Source organism: Colletotrichum siamense (assembly GCF_013390195.1).
Source record: "Colletotrichum siamense strain Cg363 chromosome Unknown KSG_Cg363_contig05, whole genome shotgun sequence".
Taxonomy (NCBI): Eukaryota; Fungi; Ascomycota; class Sordariomycetes; order Glomerellales; family Glomerellaceae; genus Colletotrichum; species Colletotrichum siamense.
The window spans coordinates 579,008-606,782 of NW_023501018.1; the positions used below are offsets into that span (position 1 = coordinate 579,008).

The 27,775-nt window shown below is 35.5% G+C and overlaps 8 protein-coding genes across 8 annotated transcripts; 4 read left to right on the forward strand and 4 right to left on the reverse strand.

Annotated features, from left to right (window-relative positions):
* Positions 1–549: 549 nt before the first annotated feature.
* Positions 550–927, reverse strand: CGCS363_v007817 (uncharacterized protein; the record flags this gene model as incomplete). Its single annotated transcript, XM_036639666.1, has 1 exon — positions 550–927. One exon carries the CDS (start codon positions 925–927, stop codon positions 550–552), a length of 378 nt encoding a protein of 125 aa, XP_036495072.1.
* Positions 928–2,480: 1,553 nt separating this feature from the next.
* Positions 2,481–3,317, reverse strand: ustYa-8 (Oxidase ustYa; the record flags this gene model as incomplete). The annotated part of the gene is made up of 3 exons (XM_036639667.1): positions 2,481–2,735; positions 2,790–2,911; positions 2,981–3,317. The coding sequence occupies 3 exons, from the start codon at positions 3,315–3,317 to the stop codon at positions 2,481–2,483; spliced, it is 714 nt and encodes a 237-aa protein (XP_036495073.1).
* An 865-nt stretch (positions 3,318–4,182) lies between these two features.
* CGCS363_v007819 (uncharacterized protein) lies at positions 4,183–4,773 on the forward strand (the record flags this gene model as incomplete). Its single annotated transcript, XM_036639668.1, has 1 exon — positions 4,183–4,773. The coding sequence occupies one exon, from the start codon at positions 4,183–4,185 to the stop codon at positions 4,771–4,773; it is 591 nt and encodes a 196-aa protein (XP_036495074.1).
* A 136-nt stretch (positions 4,774–4,909) lies between these two features.
* Positions 4,910–6,995, reverse strand: CGCS363_v007820 (uncharacterized protein; the record flags this gene model as incomplete). Its single annotated transcript, XM_036639669.1, has 4 exons — positions 4,910–5,246; positions 5,310–6,114; positions 6,181–6,353; positions 6,412–6,995. 4 exons carry the CDS (start codon positions 6,993–6,995, stop codon positions 4,910–4,912), a joined length of 1,899 nt encoding a protein of 632 aa, XP_036494473.1.
* A 1,033-nt stretch (positions 6,996–8,028) lies between these two features.
* cctO-9 (Cyclochlorotine biosynthesis protein O) lies at positions 8,029–9,003 on the forward strand (the record flags this gene model as incomplete). The annotated part of the gene is made up of 4 exons (XM_036639670.1): positions 8,029–8,281; positions 8,347–8,475; positions 8,540–8,676; positions 8,734–9,003. 4 exons carry the CDS (start codon positions 8,029–8,031, stop codon positions 9,001–9,003), a joined length of 789 nt encoding a protein of 262 aa, XP_036494472.1.
* Positions 9,004–9,902: 899 nt separating this feature from the next.
* cctO-8 (Cyclochlorotine biosynthesis protein O) lies at positions 9,903–10,983 on the forward strand (the record flags this gene model as incomplete). Its single annotated transcript, XM_036639671.1, has 5 exons — positions 9,903–10,140; positions 10,190–10,360; positions 10,433–10,529; positions 10,584–10,614; positions 10,666–10,983. The coding sequence occupies 5 exons, from the start codon at positions 9,903–9,905 to the stop codon at positions 10,981–10,983; spliced, it is 855 nt and encodes a 284-aa protein (XP_036494321.1).
* Positions 10,984–11,863: 880 nt separating this feature from the next.
* Positions 11,864–12,702, forward strand: ustQ-7 (Tyrosinase ustQ; the record flags this gene model as incomplete). Its single annotated transcript, XM_036639672.1, has 3 exons — positions 11,864–11,997; positions 12,052–12,428; positions 12,479–12,702. 3 exons carry the CDS (start codon positions 11,864–11,866, stop codon positions 12,700–12,702), a joined length of 735 nt encoding a protein of 244 aa, XP_036494474.1.
* A 344-nt stretch (positions 12,703–13,046) lies between these two features.
* ustA (Ribosomally synthesized cyclic peptide ustiloxin B precursosr) lies at positions 13,047–13,485 on the reverse strand (the record flags this gene model as incomplete). Its single annotated transcript, XM_036639673.1, has 2 exons — positions 13,047–13,340; positions 13,417–13,485. The coding sequence occupies 2 exons, from the start codon at positions 13,483–13,485 to the stop codon at positions 13,047–13,049; spliced, it is 363 nt and encodes a 120-aa protein (XP_036494469.1).
* Between the last annotated feature and the right edge of the window lie 14,290 nt (positions 13,486–27,775).

Genomic DNA, 27,775 nt, shown 5'->3' on the forward strand with positions numbered 1-27,775 from the left:
AAAAACCTTCCTCTTTTTTATAATTTAATAATAAAACTATAAAGTTATTTTTTTTATTAGTTTCTTTTATTAATTACTTCTCTTTATATCTATTTATAATACTTTATATATATATTTAGATTTTATAGTGTTAGTTATATAAAATTAAGGTTTTTAAGCTCTTTTAAACCTAAAGGGGTATATTATAATACCCTTAAGTATCTAAAGTAATCTTATACTTAGAAGAAAGTATAAAGTAACCTACTTCTAACCTACTTATTTAAACTAATAATATTCTAATATATTAGGATCTATTCCTTAAAAGACCCTTTACGTTAGACTCTGATTTAGAAGGAATTAAGCCGTTTTATTCACACAGATACTATACGTACGTTATAGTTAGTTTACAACAAATATATAAATATTCGAGACTTCATTATATAATTTAAAGGCAATAATTAAGTTGTAGCTGCAGAAAAGCCCCTATTAGTAGTCAAACATAAAGACATTTATTCAGCTTAACTATGCGGACAAAAGGTGGATTGGAAATAAGCTTAAGGCAAGAACAATCTAAGCTAGCAGTCGTTTCTTAGAGATTCTAGGTAGGTTGTGAATTAAGGGTACGCCTATATCTAACCACTTTCTTTTAGCGTGGGATTTATCAATTTCCTCTCTCGTTGGTGCTGTAAGAATCTGCTGAGTGAAGTTGCTGGCCGCGAGAAGACTGGTTCCTAAGATGTTGATGAGGAGATGAGACCAGGTGCTGATTTGCTTAGCTTTCTTGCATTCTCCGGAGAACAGGACCCCTTCTCCTGCGGAATCCGGAACCGTTTCTATGTGTGATACGGAGATGACAAGAAACAAGACGTTGCTAATGGTTACCACGACCGAGACTCCAGTAGCTAGGATAAGGCCGAAGCGCCATCCTGTGGAACTTTGTGATAGCATGGCTGTCGACATAAATTCTTGTCTTAAACAGGCGCGCCTGATGTCTGTGATGACAAGATGGTCGCATAAATCATTAAGCAGGGTTCCAAGCCATTAAATATGTCAGCCGGGTACACACTCCGAACTACACTCCTGCGTAAAGTATTACCGTCACCCAAGCTCAGCTGTGTGCTGACGGGCTTTTCAACGCTTAACCCTTTACCCCTTAACGCAGAACAGCTGGATCCAATCAAAATTCGTCACTGGACTTTCAGTTATTTTAAGAACGTGCTGACATGCGTGGATCAGCGTCTAAGCATGCCTAAAGATTCGTCGATAAACATCACTGCCTGCTCTATGCGTCATTAAGGTTGGTTCGAAGGTTGGCAGCAAGGCAGAATGCCGCCACCCAGCGTGCATGTCTCTTGCAGTGAAGGAGTAACTTGTGGTGACAAGTTGACGGATGCTCGGGAAAGACTTACCTTTTAATCCTCATGCCACATCTCAATAATTTACTACCTCTCAACTGTTGCATCATTGCCCCACCCATACCATGTAGAATCCTCCCAGACGGCAAATCAGAAATGGAATGTTGAGTGCATTTCAACCGCCCCGCAGCCACAGCCTGACTTGAGAGGCCTTTGATGGTACACCCAAGCCAACCCACACACTTGACGGCGTGGCGGTTGACAATGGCAGATCAGGCTGCATTTATCATGACGATAGACCCCTGTACCATCCCTTTCAGACCTTGAAGAATTGTCGGCTGCACAGAGGCATGTGTAGAAGGGGGTAAGTTGACCTTTGGCATAACAATTATTCTTATATCCATGAAGTTTATACAAGAAGAAGACATGGCCCTGTCTACAGCATTCGAACAGAGAGATCAATATGACGATAATCTGCGAATGAATTTCGTGTCTTTTTCTCGCGATAAGTTGACAGATCTCGGCCCGATCGGCCACTACCTCTTGAGCTGGCTCCAATCGAGATACGACAAGAGGCTTTCGCTTGAATTAGTAATTTGCTGACATGCGGGAACTTGCTGACATGCATGAATCATTAATAAATTATGCCTCAAGATCCACCAGTAAGTAGTCAGCACTGCCTGCTTGATGCTCAACGGCGCATCGCGGTAGGGTATGGGCCAGCTTCAACAATATTGGTGACGACGAGTCCAGAGTGGTATCGTAAATAATTTCATCATCGGCATGACCTAAATCCTGCATGTTGGACTCAGCGATGAACGTCAGGTTAGTGTGTGTTTTCTCAATGCTTGTTGCCTTGTTGTACAGGTCACCACCCATACGTTCCAGCTTATGAGACTTCTGAGTCGGGAGTAATTGGTGTTGTTAGTATAGATGTGACGGTCCCTTCTCAGCACTAACAATTGGTGGTGGTGGATGGTATGCAGGAGGGAAGTTGAGTGGCCGAGATGGCGGATAACGGAATGGTTGAAAACCCGATCATTTCTTCTTCGGTACTTATGCGAACGAGGTGGTCTTGGGAAGATGTTGCTCCACCACATGTCTGTGGTTCTAATCATTTTTGGTTACAGTCTTTGGAAGAATTTTCTATCCATGAATGACCTTCTTATCGCTGCTTCTGTGCTGTTCGGCGTAGATGTACAACGCCTCGTAGTCCCTACATGTATGCTGGTATCCCCATCCCGTACTCCCAACCCCTTTAGGTGGTAACCATTCCAAAGTAGTATCTCCTGAACACATGATTGACTGCCGCAGATAGTCCCAGCAGTGGGAGAGGTGCGTAGTGTTTACCGTGCTCAACTTGCCATCTCGCGCGACGAAGTATCCGGATCTTGTCATGTACTGGTAGATACAAACGTCAGCAACCATCGACGTCAGTGCGGAATTTGCGCTTACAAGGCAATGGAGCTGATGAAAAACTGCGACGAGTGCCCTTTGCTTGGGAACAGACCAATCCATACCCGGGTAATATGGAATTTCATCCGTATTGGCCGTCACGTTGATCCAGCCCTTGCCCACTATCACCGAACCACATGGTCAGCAACTCATACACCGATCGGTGCCAACTAATGAAGAGAACGACATACTCGGAATTAACTTGGTCCACATCTCCTCTGATTTTGCGCTCGGTTCTCCCCCAAACACGCTCTGGTACATGAAAAGCTTCTTGGCCGTTCTCTCGGGCGGCATCCATGCCGGCAAGCTGGAACTCGACTGTGACCGCAGGACCAAGCCCAGCGCAGCCACGAAAGCAATATTTGACAGTACAAGAAGCACAATCGCGACTCGCGTTGGCGTGAAAGGACTATGCTTCGGCCGGAACGTCTTCTGCCCCAGGGTTTCTGAGGACTCCAGCAGGTTGTGCTTCTCCTCATCCATGGAGGACGTCTCTATTGAAGATCGCGAACCTTCCTTGTTGTCCATTTTGGCTTACCACAGGTATCAGAGAGATTGAATAGAGAGATGCATTCAGTCGATGTCATCGGTAATAGAATAGAACACACCTGATTCTTTTGGCAATATAACAAGGAGACCGACATGTATTAGGCGCTGGCGCCAGCTCTGACCGACGGAACTGGCCCATGCGAAATTACTGGAGCTAGGCGTTGCTCGAATCAGTCCGCAACTCAGGATCTCCTTGCCAACAAGACTGTCAGCCATCTCCGAGAACATCAGACGACATTCTGATTCAGGATGAGCTGCGGAGGAAAAGCATGCACAACTCTTGAACAAATGGGAGCTCCTCTAGGCGCGGGCGCCAAACTCTCTCAGAAAATTGATTACTGGAAACTTTGGCGCAACTCTAGATTGACTCGGCTAAGCTTCTGGTCCTGCCTCTGATACCCAGCTCAGGACCCGGCTGTTCATCCCTCCTGTGAAACTGCTCTCTACTCTTTCCCCTGTATCAAGAACACCGCAAGATATTACTCTCCAGGGGAAAAAGGCACGTTATCGTCTCTAGCTAGCTAGCGATCAACGCTCACCAGAGTTACTGGAATTCGCCAAGATGGAGAAACTCGCAATTCTCAAATACTTCACCAAATCACAGTATACACCTCTACCAACTCAAGATCAACCAGAGGTCGACCTTGGTAGCCCATTCAAAGATGAGGAGCAACAGCTACCGTCCAGTCAGCCGCCTATCCGGCCATCTCGACGTTTGAGAAAGAGGCGACCCAGCGAACACCCAGAGCCACCCAGCTCCAAATCACTTTTCCTCCCAAACGTAAGAGTTATAGCTTTGCTGGCTCTTGGCATCGTCTGCACCTTTGTCATCGTCTTCGTTTTCATGCCATCACCTACCAAGCACCACGAATACCCCTCCAAAGACACCCACCACATCAATCACCCCCACAAAAAACCACACCACGACGAGGCGCACGATCGGCCGAAGCAGATCCCCCATGAGCCCGAGTGCGGCCGCACCCCAGCCGAAGCTCGCCAGCGGGGCTGTATCTTTGAGCAGCAGTTGGGCGCCTGGGTACCGACGACCTGCGCCTGGAGCGAGATCGTGGACCAGTTCCATGATATCACGGGGGATATATACCTCGAGTGGGAGTGGTTCACCGATACCGGTCTCACGCAAAAGGTGCCGCCGAGCGAGTTGCCGCAACTACAGAGTGGGAACTTCTCCGCCATCTACACGACGTACCCGCGGGCACATGATCTACACTGCCTATACTGCTGGCGCAAGGTAGAGTATGCCATCGAGCACGGGATCGGTTGGATGGATGCTAGGTGTCATCAGTTCTGGCATACGAAGCATTGTATCACGCTTGTTGCGCAGACATTGACCGATCAGGCGGAGCAGCACAAGGCACTGACGTACCCGTTGCTGTTCCATGACTGCATTCCTCTCACGTCGACGAAAGAGTCGTGAGGGCCACGAGTTCAAACAAAGCCGGAGTTACAGACGTCGTGGGATTCTTGGTCTGACGGTCTATTACTTTACTATCATCAAGATATAGACTTATAAGTACGGACATATGTATCTTCGGTTGACATATGAATTGTGATCACGTCTTCAGCCGCCACCCTCTTTCCGTCAGACCAAGCCTCCACGCAAGTTCAGACTTTATCTTAGCATCTTCGACCTCTCCAAGACTGTTGCGACTGACCAGCTCGCTCTCGAGGGTACCCTTGCTTTCCGTGTCAATGGCAACCAGAGTGGGCAGAGTCGAGCTTTTCACGACCCCGACGCCAGACAGTTGCGTTTGAACAATTGTGAAAACGAGAACGGCCGCGGAAAGCCCGATTTGTGCGGAGATGAACGCGATCCACGGCCATCGTACCTGTACGAACGTCTCAGCGGCGAGGACTTGACCAGTCACATTTGTCAAATCTTGGGCAATCCTGTTGATTCAGAGCTGATGAGCATTCCGGACACACTGACACCAAACACCATTTTGGACTTACTTGTTCGACATTGACGTCGCTATGTTGTCGGTGACATTCCTGATTGCCCTCTCCACGTGCATCGCATTCGATACGTTCGGTTGTATCTGGGACTGCAAAGCGGTTAAATACCGAGCTGGGGCGAGCCCTAAAGTACTGGCTTCTGACGCCAGGTCGATGTATGTTCCGTTGAGAGCGCTTACGAGGCTCTGGGTAATCACGCCCGTTGGCCCCAAGGGAAATTTTGTCTCTCGGTCCAGTGGATCTCGGAGGGCAGAGAGTGGGAATGGCCCCCGGCCGTCGGGCAAGGTGTAATTGCCTGTCTCAAAATCTGTCGTGGTTTGGATGAGTTTCCGCTCTTCGATATTCCCCGTGACTGACAGGTTAAAAGTCTTGACGCAGAAGTACATTTCGACTTCCGTTGCACCCAGCATGTCGATGTCAGTTGTGCCCTTTCTCAAGGAATAGATGAATGTCATGTTATAGATGGACAACTCTGGGTTGTAAGAAGGTTCCGATAGCGCAGAGATTGTGTTTTCCACGCCCGTCAAGCTGACGACGCCAAAATGCGGCTGGGTCAGATTTGCACGAGGGCCATTTTTCAGTGACGCGAAGACTGGTATGGGTGCGGCGGTATTCACTCTCTGGGAGGTAATGTTCAAAGAGTCCGTTACATTCCAGTATCTGGTGCACACACTCAACGAGCTGTATGTCTGCCACTCGCAATCACTGGTTGGACAGCGAGCTTGGCTCAAAGGATACATCTTGGCGTAGTCGTAGCTGAGACCTTCGAAAAGGTGCTGGTCTACAGACTGGCGATATATGACTGCACATCATCTTTCAGTCATCGACCCCAAGAAAGGATTGGGAAAGACTATTAAGTCTCACTTACGGTTGTTATTAGTTCCTGCGCTATTGTAAAAGTAATACGTCGACCGCGATACTGTGGCTTGCGCGGGGCCGTTGATGGGTGCCATCCGGACAGGATAGGTCACAGCAGACTGGGTGAGCGTTGACGTGAGAATTGCGGAAACCAGCACAAGGGCTGATATCAAACTCGGAGACCTGGCTCTTTCATTAGATTGGCGAATTCGCTCATCGTCGACATACCTAGCAAACTCACCATCCCCTCGTCGTCTTCAACAGCAGCAAACTGCCCCAGACCCCTCGGCTTGCCGCATCAAAGTCTTGAAAGTCCTTCAACATCCGTGGATGGCGGAACCAAACCCACTTCAACTGCGAGAGACTCTCAGAAACCGGAATTACGAATGCGGCTCGAGCGAGGGTAGCGAGAAAAGCGACAAGTGTGTTCAGCGTCAATCCCAGCGGCCATTGGGGTAGCTGCTCGTCGTCGAACACGTTCAAGACAACGACCAAGGCAACAATCGAGCCTATACTGACGAAACACCAGATGATTTCGGCCAGCCATGCCAGAAGTGCCGAGCTCCATGCTGGCTTGGATGCGTAGAAGACGTTGGTCTGAGACTTGGACAGGCCAGTCTTGATGTTGGACTCATCAGAGTTCTTGACACTGGCATCGGATTCCAGAAGCTTTGCAGAACTGCGTAGGCTATTTCGCAGTTTGGGGCTGTCTTGCTCAGTGCCTGGTGTGGGCTCGTCGATTTGACGGTGCGTTGGCGAAATTGGGTGTCCGACCGGAGTCAACGGGATGGCCGGCGCGTGAGACTGAGTGCGGCTTCCGGCCATGTCGCCGATGCCAATGAGCGGTCTCGAGTCATCGCCGGTGTGTTCCAAAAAATGGCTCCGGGTGTACGAATCCGATCGCTGCTCAGTCCGAAGTGAGATTGGCGACGGAATCGATGGTTCTCGCGGGGATGTCATCCCGAACGGATACCAGTTCAAAGCTTAGTGACCAAAGTGAACTGGCCAAGTGAATCCCGGTGTTTCAAGAGATATTTATGTAATTGAACTAGAGTGCTGAAATATTCGCCAACTTCGATAGCCGAGCCTCACATCTCAGAATCGCACCAATCTTTAAAGATGAACATCTCAAGGCAACAGCATTTTAAAATTGGGGCACCAAAGGGACACAGCCTTGCCAGCTCAGTGGCGTCTATGCGACACCTCGTCTCGGTGCCCAATCAAGAGGTATTTACAGGGTGGAAATCTCGGCTCCACGGCCAAAGGGCATCTTGATATGCAGATCAGGATGCTTGGCTGCATCAAGCCCTGGCACGTTCTGCTCGACGATAGGCGTTCACAGCCGACTCACTGCCGACTCACTGCCGTCTCAGCCATCACGGTCAAAGATTAGAGGATGGAGCCAGAAGACCTCAAAATAGCTTGGAATGCCACAATCGGCGGCCAGTGATGTGCAGCACGATGACGGACACAGGGCTTGGAAAGTCTAGAGTGATTGGTGATACGATACTCCAGACACTGTGCCAAGTATCAACTACCAAATGAAGCCGTGGAGACTGAGAATACAAGTCCTTAACTCCAGTTTCATCCCCTGCGCAGCCTGAATTATTGATTCAGTTGACAATGAGAGCATGCTCAAGTCTCCGGGAATTGGCGCGTTCCATTACTCGTCGTACGCGCCAACGCGCCAAAAAATCTTCACCACGGACGCTTCCCAGGGCTTGATGGCGCTAATTTGGCGCTGGTCCGCCGCTGAGCCTGCCCCCAAGTCCAGCATTCTGTACAGTCTGAGTTGGAATCGCCAGGCCTAATTGCGTGGCTAAACACCTGAGATAGGCAGTCTGAACCATCAGCAATAATGTGGCCAAAGTCGCTGCTTGCGAAAGAGTTCGTTGCATACGAGACCATCAAGGACATCGAGGCCGATAAAGTCGTAGACAACAGCTCGATCCCTCCAAGAACGCCGTATTGGGCTTGGACGCAAAGACTTCGCGATCCTATTGTGCTTGCAGTGGTGTGCCAAAGCCTCATTATTATTGTCTTATGCACTCGACTCATCATCGGCAAGAAACCCGATGACCTGCAATGCGCTAGACAACTATCGCCCTATTGTGAGTCCTATAACAAGCAACAGACTTTTACATCCTAGAGACCGCGATTGATGAGTTATCTTTAGCGCCATACATCGACTCTGGTGATATGGAGTTTGTTGAATACACAGAGCAGAATCACTTGATGCAGCCCTCACCATACCGCGGAAAACCAACGCGTGAGGTGGAGGAAGCCTGGATTCGTCTCTGGAGAGGTGGGTGTGCATTATTGACTCCATGCCCCTCCACTTTCAGTTTGGCACAGCTGACCGCATCAAGTCCCTCCGATTCGCTTCCCTGAAGACAAGTTGGCGGCCCTGAACAAAGCACCACCAGAGAAGTATGAGCGTGTTCCCAAAGAATTGGGGGGAGGCGTCAAGGGTTTTCTCAATGTTTTCCACCAGCTTCACTGTTTGGTAAGCAAAGCCCTCTTCGTCACTTCAAAACAAGCCAGAGCTGATAATACACTTTAGAATCTCGTGCGCCAATACACTTACCGCAACGACTACGACTACAGCAACGTTACCGCTTTCAGGGCCCCTGAAGAACTTGTTCGAGGACACATCGACCATTGCATAGAGACGATCAGAAAGTCTCTCATGTGCACTGCTGACGTCACGCCTGTGGTGTTTGAGAAGGATCCATCACGGGCTTCGGGGTCAAAGAGCGATTTCAATCTGTGGCGCAAATGCAGAAAGTTTGATAGAATTCAGGACTGGACTATCATGAACAGAGGTGTTTAAGAACAAAACTTCAGATTTCCTGTTGAGCTTGGTGTAATAGAGCTGGAGGAAGAGTAGTATGTTTATAATCTGAAAACCCATCTGTTGTGTGCACTTCGACATCGCTTCCCTGACACTGGACAGCCGAATCTGTGGATCAGGCTATTCATGTGCATTTCAACCCCATCGTGTCACTCAGTCAAACTCGTGCAAATCCTCCAACGTACTACAGCGCTCAGTATAAGATTGCATCCCAGCCTCAATCGCTCATCGTCATATCTACTTACTCTTGAGTGAGACAGTTAGCAAGAAGACTCATTTCATCACCCAAGCGGTCCATAAGCATGACCATTACTTACACTATTCAAGTCAGCTTTTGCCTAGCTTCAGAAGCAACTGTTTAACTTACAGCACTCTCCTGTTGCTTGGTGGGCAAGATTCCCTATCAATACAGGGTGAGCGACGCTGACGAGATTCCACACAACATTAGCCACCAACCTTGTCGAGGTGTACGTCAACCGGCATTGGTGCCGCCAAAACTACAGCCAGCATCCAAGAAAGCAAAAGACCTCGCATTAAGGTGAGCATCTCGAACACCATTGAGGCTTCGCAAATGGCTATGCGAAGCTGTATTAACTTGGAAGGTCTTGAGATACAACAATTGCTAGAAAGCAGTTAGCCTGAAGTGGGAAATTTGACCGACATTGTCGTTCTCCTTCGAGAAACTCTACATGTACATTTGGCGCCGTGGCGCTGGTTCTGACATTGACACTGACAATGCCACCCATCAGCCGAGTCGCTACACGCAAGGTTCAACCATGTACGTATGCACACACCATTTTGGAGTGCTTGTCTGTGGAAGAATGCGCTTGCCACAATCACAGAAGCATCGTCATCTTGCTTAATGCACCAACGCCGCAATGTCGACTTTCACGGACATCAAACTGAGTGCCGACAGGATGGAAGGCGATGCCACCCAGCTTTTTCATCATGCATCTGCACAAGCAGCTAGACGAAGAGAGAACCGACTCCGTTTGGCAGTCGGAGTATGGTTCACGAGCACGCTGTTATTGGCCGCTCTTTCAGCGTGGCTTGGCCTTCAATTACGAGCTGCCAACCGTTTTGGGTCGTTCGAGAGAGGCTTTCACACTGAGCTAGGTAACTAACTCCCTCTCACCATGCGCAATTGTTATAATAACATAGATAGACGCGCCAAAACATGTAATCGAATTAGAGGAGAAGTGGTTTGAGGCGAGCCCTGCATTCCTGGATGACGGGTTCGAGTACGTGCCTGAGCGGGAAGATGGGACGCCACGCACCAAATATGTTGGTGAACCAACGAAAGATATTGATCACAACTGGGAACAACTTCACTGGGGTAAGTAATCACTGCTGCAAAAGTTTCTGACTTCCGCGGTGTAATCCTCGTGCTTATTGATTCTATCGCTAGGCCGATTCTTTCTCCTTACTGAAGACGAAGCGAAAAAGGCGTGGGGGCCTGGTTATGAGAAGTATTGGGCTCCCAGAGAGGGCGGATATATCGCAGCGTAAGTTGTTGCCTATGACACGGAATTCCATGGCTTACCAATCTCTCTGAGCAGCTTAGAAGTTATGCATACTGTTCACTGTCTGGTGAGTGAAGCCAAGAGAGCGTCGTCATCGGAAACAACTGACATGCGACAGGATCACATCCGCCGGGCGTTCTACCCGGACATATATCCGAACAAAAACCCAATCCACGGCACCAAACACCGAGACCACTGCATTGAGCACCTCAGGCAAATCATACTCTGCAACTCGGACTTGACGCCAATTCCGTCCATCTTCTACATTGGGGTTGAAGATAACTACATAAACTCCGACAGGCCACACACTTGTCGAAACTTTCAAAAGATTAGGGAATTTGTGTCCGACCGGTTCAATGGCAGTTCCCGGGTGGCGCCTCGTCCCGGCACGGTTTGGAGTGACGAGTGGATCAACACTGACAGGCCGCATACATGAGCATATGTAGACATCCGAAAATTAGAAGTTAGGGGTATGCCGCCCACGGTAGTATCAGCGGCTGGGGGTTTTCAATACGAAAACTCCGATGGACCTGCGGAGGTTTATGAACAAGTTAATGAAACTTTTGTTTGAAACCTCGTCATATGCTACCGGCGTTGAGGTACCTTCCAACGGTGTCCTGGGAGCCATGGGTAAGGCGTGTTCCTGATGCTCGGATCTGACTCGGTCGAAGAAGCTTTCGGGAAACTCTTGCACAAACAAGGGATAGTTGAGTTCTAGACCGCCGAGAGGGAACAAGCGAGCAAATGATCCAAGCACAGGTTGTGTTGAGCGGTATTGCAGTACGTTCATCCCATTGAGCTCCCATCACCGGTCTCTCCACCCAATGCTTCGCGACGCATTTTCAATGAACGATGGCCTCAAAGTTTTCTCGCATCTGCAGCAATGAATGGAATAATTACGAACTCATTTCCGATGATCATGATACCTTTAGTGACGACCTGAATGAGAGATCCAGCAGGTAGCCTTTAACTTACTTCTGTCGAGGCGCTGCGTTTGCTAAAGTATTCCAGATGTACCCGTCAGATTGCGATCTGGATCTTCTGGGCAGGCTCAATTGTGTTCACCGGAATACTGTCTACATCAGCTATCCTGACTATTTCAAGCTGGTCTCGCGATGCCCAAGTCGCTTCTTGTCGCAATCCCGCCATACGGCGAGAGTGGCGCACGCTCACGACCGACGAGAGGAAGAATTTCACCGACGCCGTAAACTGTTTGAGTCGGGAACCTGCGCGTTGGGGTCCTAACGGAACAGTCTATGACGACTTCTCTCTGCTGCATGAAAGAATTGGATCGTTGTGTATGCCCCTCTCTCTCCATGTGGTCGCCATATCTGACACTTGTCCGAACTTCAGCTCATGGATCTGCTTCATTCTTGCCATGGCATAGGTACTTCCTCAAGACGTGGGAGTCTGCGTTGAAAGAGCATTGCGATTTTAAAGGACAAGTACCGTAAGTTGATGAACAACTTCTGCTCAGAACTCGTGCTGAACACACCAACGGCAGCTACTGGGACTGGACTATGGACTGGATGGATCTCGCCGCATCATCAATATGGAACAATGAGACAGGCTTCGGTGGCGACGGTGGACCTGAGAGTCCTCTTGTAGTTGGAGGAGGTCGTTGCGTCACCGATGGTCCGTTCTCACATTTACGTCCCATCAGATACAACCGCACCTACGTGGAACACTGTCTAGCTCGTGGCTTCAAGACCACTGATACGGCTGGCCGTCCTCTCGGCCCTTGGTTTGGCCCGGAGTCTATCGGAAAACTTATGAGGTCGCCGAGTTACCGGGAATTCGAGTGGGAGATGGAGAATCGACTGCATAATCGCATCCATCGCGCTGTGAGCGGTGACCTCTTGGCTTTCGCTGCCGGAAACGGTGAGATGAATGATCCTCCACCTTTGGTAACCGGCTGATGTGAGACATAGATCCAGTCTTCTACCTGCATCACGCGCAGATTGATCATCTTTGGTGGAAATGGCAGCAGGAAGATGCAAAGACACGACTATATCAGTATGAGGGGGAGCGCCAGCGCGATTCGACTAGAAACGCTACTGTGTCGGATATTCTTCGATTCGGCGGGTTCATAGAAGATGTTCCCGTCTCGCATGTTATGGACACGCAGAACAAATTCTTATGCTATCGCTACTGAGCGCTTTGGCTATTTACTAGAGAAATGTAGACGCAACTATGCAGTTGTTGAGGGGGTAGCTGGCCAATTTGCGTTCTTTACCATGGACATCACATGCTAACTCGGTGGCCTTTACATCTTTTACCGAAGTTCTTTCCCAACAGCAACTTCAAGTATAGCAACGATAACTTCACTTCTGGCCCCGAATGAGTCGGAAGAATCACTGATTTAGATACACTACCAGCCTTCAATTTGATATTGTGTTCTATTTTACCAGCCCTTCTCTGTTCCTTCATATGACGACAAGTACCAACACGAATGAGATGGTTCAGCAGAACCTCAACAGCCAGTGCAAGTCACACATTTCACTTGTCGATAGGGATAACATAATCTGTGGCAGGACTTTCGCCACCGGGATCAGTGGGGTCTTCTCTCTTGTCGATGGGAATGACATAGTCTGTTGCCGGATTGTCATCCCTTTTGTCGATCGGAATAACGTAGTCAGTTGCCGGGCTTTCATCCCGTTTATCAATGGGAATAACGTAGTCCGTGGCCGGACTCTCATCGCGCTTGTCGATGGGAATTACATAGTCCGTGGCAGGGCTCTCCCCCGACGCAACAGCTTCGCCCCCGTCTCGCTCAATAAGAACGTTGTTGATCTTGACTTCTGTCAGTTATCTTCATAAAAGATTGAGACATATCCTAAGTATTAGGACCAAGCTTGTGGCCACTTACGGACGTACTGGGGAGGGCCAAAGAGCTAGTGACAAAAGCTAAGACCGCGGTGACGCAAGAGAGCTTCATGATGTCAGGAGTATGTAAACTTCGTTTGGTTATGCGTTTGGATGAAGTGATCGAACTTGGAATCTGGAATGATGTTCGAGAAGACTTCGAAACGACTTTTCTATGAACCGTTTCCGGCAAAGATCTCTTAAGTATCGGAGTGAGGAATCGGGACAGAAATGCCAGGTCCTTCTGCTGTATTTTCCGCTCAGTCGCGTATATTGGCGCGAAGCTTAACGTTGGCCACCGGTGACTGAGGGAACTCCGCTCATTTGCGCTAGCTTCCCGCTGGGATGGCGGCGCCTACACGATTCGTCGATCTCTTCGGGGCGTGCAGAAGTGTGTTCATGACAAGTAATGGCTGGCGCCAAGTCGTTTCACTATTCTAGATGCGCCAAATGACGCGTTAAACCCTAATTCTGCACGTAGGATAACTCGTTAAGTCATGCATGGATGTATGTCTCACCCCCAGAATTCCTCCACATGGTCCTAGGTCACTATTCAGGGCTAGTGTACGTCTTACATCGGATACCGAGCATTTGTTTCAATTCCTGCTGGACTTCTTGCTTCAAATTATTTCCATCCAGCGTGTCTGCCCATGGGGTAACCGGAATTTGCATGAATCATAAAAGGCAGTCTTATTCACGCCATGACTAATTCTATGTTATGCTTATCCAAGAAGAATTTCCAATCACGCTCGCCATTGTCCCTATTCAGCGCCTGCCAGAATGTCTGAAGCATAGAGTAGATGCAATGTTGAGTTACGGGTGTAATTATAGACCCTACTTGACCAGCCGGTTCCCGTAACAGATCTTCAAGCAACTCCCGTTGAGATCCCTCCGCTAGGCTTCCAACCACCAAAGACAGCCAGAGAAGCGATCCTGTCTTCGTTTGCTATGCTGCAGATGACCATGCTTTCTCTTGCGAGTTACAGGCGCGCAGGTCATTAGGAATAAAGGTGTATTATAGGAGTAACTATTTAGAAAGGTGGTCTATATCGTAAACTAATATCTACACGTATAGCTTATATAATACTATATATTATATAATAAGTAGTAAAGCTATAGCTTAGATTAAAGGTATTATAATATACCCCCTTAGATATTATAAATAGCTAAAAAACTTATTCCTTACTACTATATACTTAAAACCTATCTAAATTTATTATATAAAATATATAAAAATAGCTTTTAAAGTAATAAAATAAATAGATAAATAAAATTAGCATTTATAGTTATATTTATAAAATATAAGAATACTTAATAAGGTTACTTAGTTATTAAAATAAGTTATAAATATACTTAAAATTAATAAAATTTCTTAATATAGTTAGTATAAGCTATTAAGTATAAATAGTATAAGTAAATAAAACCTCTTATACTTTCTTATAATTAAATTTTTCTTTTTTAGATTATTTATAATTTATAAAAATAAGTTTTTAAAAATCTTAAATTACTTATTATAACGTTTATATATTATTATAATAATTATTAAATTATTTAATATAATTATTAGAACTCTTACTAACTATTTTATAAATTAGAATTTATAATACTTATTAATAAAAGAAAAGCTATTACTTATATATATAAAGCGTATAAATATAAAAAAGCTATTATTACTATTAATAGCCCTCCCTCTATCTTTAATAATAATAATAATAATAAAGAGTTTATTATACTTCTTAGCTTCTCTATATTTCCCCCCCCCCCCCCCACCCCCCCTATCTTATTATTAAAGAGGTTAAGGATAAAAATAAGTCTAACTCCCTATATATATATTATTTAGAGTAGTTTTAAGTATTAGAAGTATTATATTAATTATTTAGAATAGCTTTTTAAAAACTTCTCTACTATAAAGTCCTTTATAAAGAGTACTTTAAGTTTACTTTTATAAATAAGACCTAAAGTTATTATTATAACTTTATACTTACTCTTATTAATACCTCTAGTATAAAACACTATAAAAAGAATTAATATATTTTATATATTTCTACTTTTTATAGCTACCTTTATATCCCTCTAATACTTATTATAATATTCTTTACTTACTACTTCTAAAAAGTTATAAAGTTTAACTCTATAAATTAAGCTATAAATATAATATCTTTTTAGAAGTATTTCTTAATTTTAAGGGTATTTTTTATATTTTAAAAGCGTTTTTTAGTCTTTTACTAACTTTAAATATAAGATCTTAATTACTAAAGAGCTAATATCTAATATATTTTTACCCTTACTTAAAGTAGTATTATTAAGACCTTTACTTCTATTATATTTACCTCTATACTTCTAGCTATTCTTATTTCTATACTTACTCCTCTTTTAGTTCTTATTATACTTATTATACTTACTACTCCTCTTATTATACTTACTACCCCTAATATTATTTTTATTATTTTCTCTTTACTTAATAATAAATAGGAAATCCCCTCTAGCTCTACTATAGCTAGTAAACTCTTTATAGCTACTTTAGCTTAATACTAATAGAGCTAGTTAGATATATTTATTACTACCTCTTATACTTATTAAAGCTAAGCTTTATTATTAAGTTTAAAAGGTTTCTATATATATTTAAAGCTTTAGCTTAAGATAATATTTACTTTTAAGTATTTTAAACTTACTTTTAAGCTTTTATAAGCTAAATTAAGCTTCTTAGCTATAAAGCTAAATATAAACTTTTTAGCTATTATACTACTTTATTTCTTATTATTTTTATTTTATATCCTTTATAATAAGTATATATATCTACTAAGTTTAGTAGTATATAAAAGTATTTAAATTTACTTCTAAAAAGGTTCTTTATAAGTTTATTAATAAGTATTAAGTTTATAAGTATATAAGCTATATTAAAACTACTTTTTTAGAACTCTTATTATAACTATATATTCTAAATATCTATATAGTAGAGATATATTATAATATATTCTCTATTACTAACTATAAGTTAGATTATCTATTAATTATTATAGTTAATCTTTTAAGTATTTTTTCTTATATTTAACGCTATATTATAAAAAAGTCTTTTAAGTGTTATTGCTTCTTTTATAATATTCTTAAAGCTTAAAAGCTCTACTTCTATTATAGATATTATAATAATATTTTAATATATAGCTTTCTAATATATTATACTTCTAAAGAGGAATATAATATATCTTTAGGCTGCTAGCCTTATATTATGAAATTTAACTAATATTAACTGCGAAAGCTAGACTAGTCCCCTCACCCTCTACTAATAACCTTCAGGTTATATAACTATAAGTAGTTCAGACTTAGACATTATCTTCACCTCTACGCTCCTCTAACTTTAACTATTATAACAAGCTAAGTTAACTGTTTTCTTCTAGCCGCCTCTATCTCTATTAGTCTCCTCTATCTCTTAAGGCTCCTCTAAGCTGTACCTACCCTTCACGCTATATTTAATCCACACCTATTTTCTGTTAAAGTCTCCTCTACTATTCAGACGTCTACGCCGCTCCGCTAAGCATAATAGCCCTAAGGCCTCTATACTATCGCGCTATTATAACGTCTTCTACCCTACTACGTAGTCTTAACAAAGAGCCCTACTACTATTAGCTATACTCTTACTATTAGATTCACCCTTCTTAACTTACTAAAAAGCTTTCAGGCTACCTTAGCTATCTTAAAGAAGTTTATAAAGTAGTTATAAGTATTAGAATTATTATTAATAGCCTTAACTATCTCTATATTAACCTTAAAGCTATATAACTTTAATATCTTATACTTATTAGCTATCTTAAGTAAGTACTTCTAAGTAAATTTAAGTAGAGTTTTCTTATTAGTATAGATAAGGTTACTATACTTAGAGCTTTTAATTTTATTAACTTTAGTCTTATAGATTAAGTTATCTAATATAGCTTTACTTAGCTTATACGTAGTTATAATAAAAGGGAAAGATATTATATAAAGTCGTTATATATATAAGAGGATGTGAGGAATAAGCTTAAGGCTTTATTTAAATAATTAAGTTCTTATACTATAGCTATAAGAACCCTTTTAGCTATATAAAGAGTTATACTATTAAGTTTACGCCCTTAAGTGTAGGTTTAAGCTATCACTAAGCTCTAACTATATTATAAATAATACGCTTATAAATAATAGTATTATAAATAACGCTCTTACTAGTACGTTTTGCTGCTCTACTACCTACCTACCTACGCTCTTCTATATAGCTAGGGATATATTAAGCTAAGCGTTAATAACTAGTTATACTGAGATTTATTTATTTGCTTTATTAAGATTAAGTATAGGTTAAAGTGCTACTATTAGGTTTTAGTACTAGGAAAAAAAGTATAGAGTGAACTGTAATACTTACTTATATAGGTTGACTAGACTGCTAATATATAATATATCTTTAAGTTAATCTTTATATTTCTTTATTATTAGTAAATAAAGTATTACTTATAATCTAAAGAGCTTATATATTTCTTATATCTTTAAAGTAAAGAGTAAAGAAATATATTATATAGAGATATTAGATTATCTAGTTAATTACTATTATATAAGCTAATAAAAAGTTTATAAAAAACTATAAGAGATATATAGCTATAAAAGCTATATTTAGATATATTATTATTACTAAATAAAATATAAAACTAATTTTCTCTTAATACTCTTTTATATATATAAGAGAAACTTATTCCTTATTCTTCTTAAGTTCTCTAAAAAGTAATAAAGTTATAAAATATATTCTTTCTTAAAAATTAAAATACTTAATAACTTTCTTAATATATAAGTTATATACTAAATAGACTTTCTAAGCTATATAATCTCTAACTACTTAGATCTTAAAATAATACTTAATAATACCTTAATCTTTAAGTTTATATTAAGCTTTTAGCCTATTAATAATTTATTTTACTTTAGAAAAGTAATCCTAATAATATAGAATAAATATATTATTTATATAGAATAAAACTAAGACTTAATATTTAGAATCCTAAAAGAAATATATTTCTTCTAAGTTTAAAGTAAATCCTAACTTCTTTAGAATTACTAAGAAATATTTATACTAGAGAAGGAGTATATCTTTAAAGCTATATAAAGCTTTATTAAGCTTTATATACTTTCCTTTATATTTAAAACCCTCTAAAAGTTAGTAATAAATTAGAAATCTATTTAAATCTCTCTCTATATTTAGGAAAGTATTATCTATATTAAATTACTATATTTTAAGATTAAACTAAGTAGCTAAAGCTATTATAATATAAAATATTTTCATAATAAGAGTTACTATATATATATTTTCTAAAATACTTTTTTTCTAAAGGTCTCTTTATATATAGATTTTAACTTTAAAATACTTTAAATTACTATTTATATTAACTTTATATATAAATATTTATTTAAGAAATAGAGGTTTTAATTATATAGATTATTAGTTAATTTCTTATTATATCTCTTTTTTTTATAATTTCTTAATTTTAAGTTTTACTACCTCTATAAAGTATTTCTATAGATATTTTAGAAATATTAAAAGTTCTTTTTAGCTTTAAGGAGATAATTAAAGCTTAAATATATAGATATCTTACTTTAAATCCTTATCTTTACGCTCTTATTTCTAACTTCTAATATAACTTTATATATATAAATAAAGTATTATATACTTAGAAGAACTTTCTTTTACTACTTTCTTTATATTAAGTATAAATATTATAAAGAAAGCCTCTTAAATATATTAGTCTTTAATTAGAATAACTTTTTCTTAGTATTTAATCTTAGAGAATAGCTATTCTAACTTATTTCTCTTATTATTTATATTAAAATAGATTCTTAAGATATTATTAATAAATAAAATAAAGTCTCTAAATTGCTCTAGAGGTTATTAATTTTATTAGCTTAATTAGCTTATTTTTCTATAGTCCTTCTAATTATAAGCTTTTTTTAAAGCTTTTTTTAAGTTTTTTACTTTAGACGTTTAGTTTATAACTCTAAATATCTTATCTCTTAACTTAAAAAGGTCCTTAAGAAGTATTAATACTATTCTTTTATTATTTATATCTAATATTAATATTCTAAGTTAAACTTAAAGTTTACTATCTTTACTCTAATTTTTATTAAAAGTAATATAAATACTATTATCCCCCTCTAAAATATTTATAACTTCTTTAGTTTATTTATAAAAGTTATTATTAGATATATTTAGTATATTAGCTTCTCCTTTCTAGCTCTTAATTATAACTTAAGGTTTTAAAATATATTTAGAAGTAGGGAAACCTCTTAGAGCCTCTTTTTAGATCTCTTTATATATTATAATATTTTATAACTATATAACTAAAATCTCTTACTCTTTAAGAGTATTTTTTACTATATTATTAGCTTATTCTTATATACTTAGAAGCTTAAGTATTAAGTTTAAAAATAACTTAAGCTTTAGTTCCTCTTTAATAATATAATATATAATCTTAGCTAATATTACTATATATTTATCCTCTTTTAAATAAAACTTTAACTTATTAAACTATATATTATATATTATAACTACTCTCTTAAATATAAGTACTTAGATCTTATATAAGTTATATATATTATTAATATATCTAACTAGGTATCTAAAGTATCTTTATAGATATACTTTATAGTATGTTCTTTTTTATCCCTTTTCTTATTTTTTTTTAAATAAGTATATATAATAACTATATATATATATCTATCTTTAATATAATTAAAAGTCTCTCTTAATTATAAATATATAAGAAGAAGCTTACTAATAGAAGTATTAAGTATATTATTCTTTTTTAACTTAATTTAGTAACTTCTAATTAGTTTTTTACTATAGAGATTAATTAAAAAAATAAATCCCTATAAGAGTTAATTTTAGCTATATTTTTAGGAGTAAATTAGCCCCTTCTTATATCTTAATACCTCTTAAGATTACTTTTTAACTAATATACTTTAAACTACTAACTAGCTCCTTTATATTTACTAGGAGTATTTTAAGTATAATTCTATTATTCTTTACTTAGTATTAATAGTATATATTACTACTAATAGTAATTATAGCTATCTTATTATCTTAGCATATAATATAAATTACTAATCTATATTACCTTTTAACTTATTATTTAAAATAGAAAAGTATTATAAAAACTTCCTTAAGTAAATAGTATATTAGAGGGAAACCTTATAGCTTACTTAAATATTTATCCTTAATAATTAAAATATAAAGAGCTCTTAAGATTACTTTAAAAAAGTAATAAAAGATATCTTAGAAGATATAATAATATAAGTAAATTACTTTATTTTCTAACTTTAAACGTAATATAACCTTCTTTATATAAGTTCTAATATATATTTTATATTATATCTATATTAAGCTATATATCTTCACTCCCTAAATATTCTTAATTGTATATTTAAAAGCTTTAAAGCTTAAGTAGTTAAAATAAAGATACTATAAGTATATATTATCTAATTAATCTCTATAGTAGTTATATATATCTTATCTATAAAGGGCTTTTACTAGCTAAGTTATAATAATAATATATATAAAACTCACTAATATACTTTTAAAAAAGTATAAAAAAAGAGGTTTATATTTAAAAAAAACTAAATTATACTTTTAGATTAATATAATAATAATTATACTTTAAGTAAAGTTTCCTATATATAAAATATAGTTAAACCTATAAAACTAGATCTTCTATATATTAAGATAGCTTTTAGATATAATATTAATATAAAAACCTTTAATATAAATAATATCTTTTAGTATAAGATTACTTAATACCTATCTATCTTAGCTTTTAAAGATCCTTTTAAGAATATAGGTTCCCTAGTTTAAAACTAAGATCTAAGTTATACTTACTTCTATAATATCTTTTAAACTAAACTTTATATAAAAGTTATCTAATAATAATAATTTATTATTAACTAAATATATAGTATTATAGTTATTATAGATTATATTATATAAGAAGATATATAATAAAGTAGATATATTAAATAAGTATATCTCTAGTATAATTACTTTAGGAAGGTTTTTTAGAATAATTAATATAACTATAATATTAAATAGAACTCTAGTGTTTAACCTCTAGCTAGATCTACTATTCTAACTACTTTTTCTACTATAATTTCTATATTATTAGCCTCTTTTACTATATAAGCTACCTCTTCTATAATTAGTATTATTTATCTAAGTTAAAATCTATCCTTTATATATAATTATAGTTTTAGTATTTATCTACTTACTTTAATTAAGTTTAAAAAAGATTTCTTAAGTTTTATTATTATCTATAAAGATCTATTAGAACCTATAAGACCCCTTATAAGTATATTCTAAGTATCTATATATTTTAGAGGTTTAGAAATACTTTTCTCTATATAGGTAGCTATTAAGATATATATTAGAGGGGTTATTAAACCTCCCTCCTAAAATAGTAAAAAGTGTATTTAATCTCTAAGATCTCTTAATAAATAAATACTTATAAGCTAAAGCTAAAAAGATAATTTTATATTACTTTAGAGTATATATTAGAAACCCTAAACTAATATTTATAATAAGCTATATAAGCTTAATATAAGCTTAATCTAAAGTAAGTTAATATTTAACTACTTTAAAAAAGGTTTATAATATAAGTTCTCTTTAGATCTCTAGAATATTAAATCTCTTTATTTCTATATAGTAATAATATTACTTTATATATTATATAAAAAAGTTAATATTAGAATTAGCTTTCTTAAGTAAATAGAAGTAATTCTTTTAAACTATATTAATAACTATAAGTATAATAAGTATAAGCTATTTCTTAATCTTATATATAAAAGTTTATAAAGTTACTTCTAATTAAGTTTTATTATTTAGGATAGCTAATTTAGTATTAATTAGAATAAAACTTAAGATTATCTTATTAACTTATATTTAAAAATTAAAGTAATATATTAAGAAGGTTTATTAATCTAAAAAGCTTATTATATAATCTTTAATTACTATATTATACTCTAACTTAATATTTTTATAAATAGTAGTTATTACAAGCTACACCCATTATTAACATCTAAGCAGTACCACAAACCCAAGAGAATTCTACCCTTAGCAACTATATTCACTTAACTACTACCCTATACCTATTTTTTCCTCTATATAAAAGGCTTCTTAAAACCCTCCCCTCTTTAGCTTAGATTCCTATAATTAAAGCACCCCTAAGTTAAATAAACTAAAGGCTAGCCCCTTATATATCTAAGCTTAATTTAAACGCCTACCTCGCTAATTATATAGAGTAATAGATAGTAAGCAGAAAATAAAGCTAACTAGGCTAAAAACAGCTAGCTTAGAACTAATATTAGTAAATAAAGAGGTATTTAAAGTAATCTATATAGCTATTAATAAGCTTAATAACCAGCTTAATAACCTAATAATCCTATAGCAGATTAATAATAAACTAGCTATAGATCTAATATAAATAACAGTAGCTAATAATATATTAGTATTAGTAATACTAAACCCTATAGTAACTCTATTAATATTACTACTAATACTACTACTACTCTCTAAACTAAATATTACTTAAGAAATAAGTAGTATTTAGCACTTAAAGCTCCTCCCTAACCCCCCTAAGTTTAAGGGAAATTATAATAAGTATACTATATAAGCGTAATAGATATATAACAAAATTAAGATAAATTAAGCTTTCTACTTAAGTAACTAAGAGGTATAATATCTTATTAACTCCTACTTAAAACTTAAAGTATAGCTAGTAGTTATAGCCTTCTATAACTTAAGAAGTAGTAATAGCTTATTTAAGCTAGACGCCTTTTTAGTATACCTAAACTATACTTATAGCAACCTAAACATAAAAAGTAAAGCTCTTAGAAGACTATTAGAGCTTAAAATAAAATATAATAAAGCTTTTACTTTATTCCTTCCCCACTTTAAATATACTATTATAAAAGTAAATAATATAACTTAGCTAAATAGTATTTAGATTAATTACCTATATAAGGTATTATTATATAAGCTCCTTAATTATCTAGTTAACTACTTAACCCTCTATAAATATGCTAAGTATATAAACTTTATATAGAATATTATATAGAAATTAGAGGGATTACGCTATATTTATAATATTTCACACTAGCCTAAAACCTTTAGAATAAAGTTATTACCTCTAAAAGTAGATATAAATAGAAACATTAGAATAATAAGTTTAGTACACACTTTATATAAAAGAATAAGCAAAAACCCTAGTAAAAAAACATATTATTATTTTAAGTATAATTAAGTTAGCTACTTATAAAAAAACTACTAAAAAACTAAGAGGTTAAAAAATAGCCTTAAAATAGCAAAAGCTATTAAGGAAATAATATATTTAAACTTAAAAGAGACTAAAAAGAAAGAAGATACTTCTAACTTAAGAAATAAGTAACCCTAATATAAAATTAAGTATTAAGGATAATAAAAGAAGAGTAGGCTAGTTAGAAATAGTTCTAATTAGAATATAATATAAGTAAGCCTTCTATAATATTAGTAGTTAGAGTTAATAAAAGTACTCCTACTAACACTTTAATAGACTATAGCTATAATATCTATATAATAGTAGACTACTAATATACCTACTACCTCTATTTACTATATATTAACTACTAAGCATAGTAATTATAAGGCTTCACTAATAATTCAGCCTAAACTATTATAAAAGGAGTAGCTATATTATACCTTAAAATTAGAAGCTATATATAGCAACTTTTTACCTATATAATAACAAGGTTAAATGCTAACCTCTTCTTAAGGAAACTATAAATAGAATAAAATAATATTATTTATAATATAGCAGAAAAGCATATATTCTATAAAAAAGCAGGGGTTATAGTTACCCTATAAGGATAAGAAGAGCCTTAAAAAGTAAGAGAAATCTAAAAAGCCTATTAGTTAAACGCTACCTTATTCATAGCAATCTACTAGAAAGTTAATAAGAATAAGCTATCTAAAGCAGTAGTAGAGATATAAGCTATAAGCTTAAAAGATATTAAGAAGGCGCTTAAAGTAAAGAAACTAAAAGATTATTCTAAGAGACTACTATAATATATTCATAAAGAATTTATAAAGCTCTTTAAGGCTACTAAATTATATCCCCTACCCTTAAGTTACTTTAATATAAATTATAAAATCTACCTTAATTATAATACCTCTAGTTAAGAGATACTCTTACTTTAAAGCCCTCTCTATAGTATATTAAGAGAAGAGTTACTAATACTTAAAAAGATACTTACTAACCTACTTAATAAGAGGTTTATTTAAGCTAATAAGTTACTTATAAGTATACTAATCCTCTTTATCTAAAAACTAAGTAGGAGATTATAGTTCTATTATAATTATAAAGTATTAAATATAATTATAAAATAAAACTATTACCTTCTACTTTTAATCTAAAAAACCCTCTAAAAAGTTAATATAATAAAATAGTATACTAAACTAAATATTATAATAGCTTTCTATAAGATTCATATAATAAAAAGGTACTAAGAGAAGACTGCTTTTTATATATAATATAGGCTTTTTAAGTAGCTAATCTGCCTATTTAAGCTAAACAGAGCCCTAATAACATTCTAATAGTATATTAATAGCATACTCTAAAAGTTCCTTAATAACTTTATAATAGTATATATTAATAATATATTAATTTATAGTAGTAGCTCTTAAGTAAACTATAAGTAGAAGGTTTATAAAGTCTTTTAAATACTTAAAGAAGCTAGCCTTAACCTCAACCTAGTAAAATATAAATTCTCTATAAAAATAGTAAAATATATAAGGTTTATCTTTAAAGTAGAAAAAAATATTACTTATAACGTAGAGAAAATATAAGTAATTATTAAATAAGAAGCACCTACTTCTATAAAAAAGCTATAAAGTTTCCTTAAGTTTACTAATTATTACTAAATCTTTATATTAAAATATTTAGGAGTTACTAAGCCTCTTACCTTCCTTATAAAAAAAGGAGTCTTATTTATCTAAAGCAAGAAATAAAAAAACATATTCTAAACGCTTAAACACTACTTTTAAACTATACTAATATTACACTACTTTAACCTATAAACCTTAATAACTATTAAGATAGACTACTTAAAGTTTATATTAAGAGAAATATTAACCTAAAAAGACTTATAAAGGTAATAATATCTTATTACTTTCTACTTATAAAAGCTAACTCTAGCTTAATATAACTACCTAATCTATAATAAAAAGCTATTAGTAGTAATTATATACTTAGGCGTATAAGATATAAAGTTAAGAAGCTACCCTAAATTTAAGGTCTTAACTAACTATAAAAGCCTTAAATACTTCATATAAAAATAACATTTAATAGAACGCTAAAATTATTAAGTAGAACAGCTTTTAAAATATAACTTCTTCTTAAAATACTAACTAGGTTACTTTATAGCTATACTTAATACACTTTTATACTATAAATAAGACGCTTTAAAAGGTTAAGAGGATAAATAAGAAAAAGAAAAAGTAATATAAATAATCCCTAACTCTACCTTAAGAAAAATATACAGATTAACACCTATAAAAACCCCTAAAATATTAGTATTTAAAGACCTAGCCCTTCAGTATACTTAGAATAAAGCGTAAGTAGGTAATAATTAATACTAAGAAGCCTACTCTATAGTAAAAAGGAGGGATCAAAGTTTCCCCTCCTAGTTAAGCCTAAAACTATAAATCACTAAATATAGCATAAATACCCTTAACTAATTAATATTTAAAAACTAAATTTAAATACTAAGATTAATAAATAAAAACTACTTATAAAATACCCTCTAAATATAGTTAATCTAAAAATACTATAACTTAATAATAATAGGCTACCTTAGCTAAAATAATATACTAGCTATCTTAGCTTAGTAGTACTTCTAGCTAAAGCAGTCTATAGCTATCTATTATTTTATAAGGAACTATAATAGCTATAGCTAGAGAATAATATAATAATAAGTAAAACATAAACTCCTTTAGCTATTACTAATAGTAGAACAGCTATACTATAACCTTACTATAGATTTTATAATAGATCTCTTATATATAGTAAAAATAAAATCTAAATACCTCTAAGTAATAATTAATAAACTCTTAAAAATAATAACACTAGAAGGGATAATATTAATAGATATAGAAGCATATATAGAACGCTTTATAAACTATTATTATTAGTTTTATAGCATACTAAAGTTAATTATTAATAATAGAGGTAGTAACTAGATAAGCTAGTTCTAGTAATAATTTTATATGCTTACTAAGATTAAATAACATTTAAGCACCACCTTCTACCCACAAATAGATAAGATAACTAAATACTTTAACTAAGAGATCTAAATAATCCTATAAATAATAATTAACTTCACTTAAGATAACTAAGAAGTTTACTTACTATCTATTTAATTAGTAATTAATAGTTATAATATAGCTATAATAGAAGTAAACTTATTCTTCTTTACTTATAAATACTATATTAACTTAGTATTAGTAATTCAGCTTATACTAAAGCTAATAAACTTATATAAGTTAGCTACTAATAAGTTTATTAGTAAATTAAAGTTAACTATAAAGTTAGCTTAAGCTACTATTATAATAGCTTAATAAATAATAGAGCAATTAGTAAATACTAAAAAAACGCTAATAGAGCGCTATAAAATAGGTAATAAGGTTTAGTTATTATTAGCAAACTTCTATATAGAATAACCTTATAAGAAGTTAGATTAGTTACACCTAAAATATAAAATAACTAAAGTAATCTTACTAACTATAGTTAAATTAAATATTCTAAGTAAAGTCTATAACTATTTTCATATTAGTCTATTATAACATATTATAAATAACTTACTCTTAAGTTAAAAGGTTAATAATCTCTAACTACTACCTATCTTTAAAAATAAGGAAAATAAATAAGAGGTTAAGTCTATTCTAGTAGTATAATAAAAATATATAAGTAAGAGTAAATACTATAAATTACTAGTTAAGTAGTTAAAATATAGCTAGCCTACTTAGGAACCTCTATAATCCCTATAAGATAACTAAGTAGTAAATAAGTTTAAAGAAAAGTATAGCCCTATAAATAAAAATAATAGTAACCTTTAGTATATAGTATTATAGTTAAATAATAGTAAGTAAGTATAAATAGAATAAGAAGAAGAGCAGTAAAATAGTTTATAAATAAAAAAATAAAAAGCAGTAAAAAGACTTTATTATAGTATAAAGCTATAAAAAGGTATAATAAAGCTAAAATAAGCCTAAAATAAGTAAATAAGTAAGTAAAATAAAAACTCTAAAAATAAACCTTTTACTCCTCCTACTTAGTATA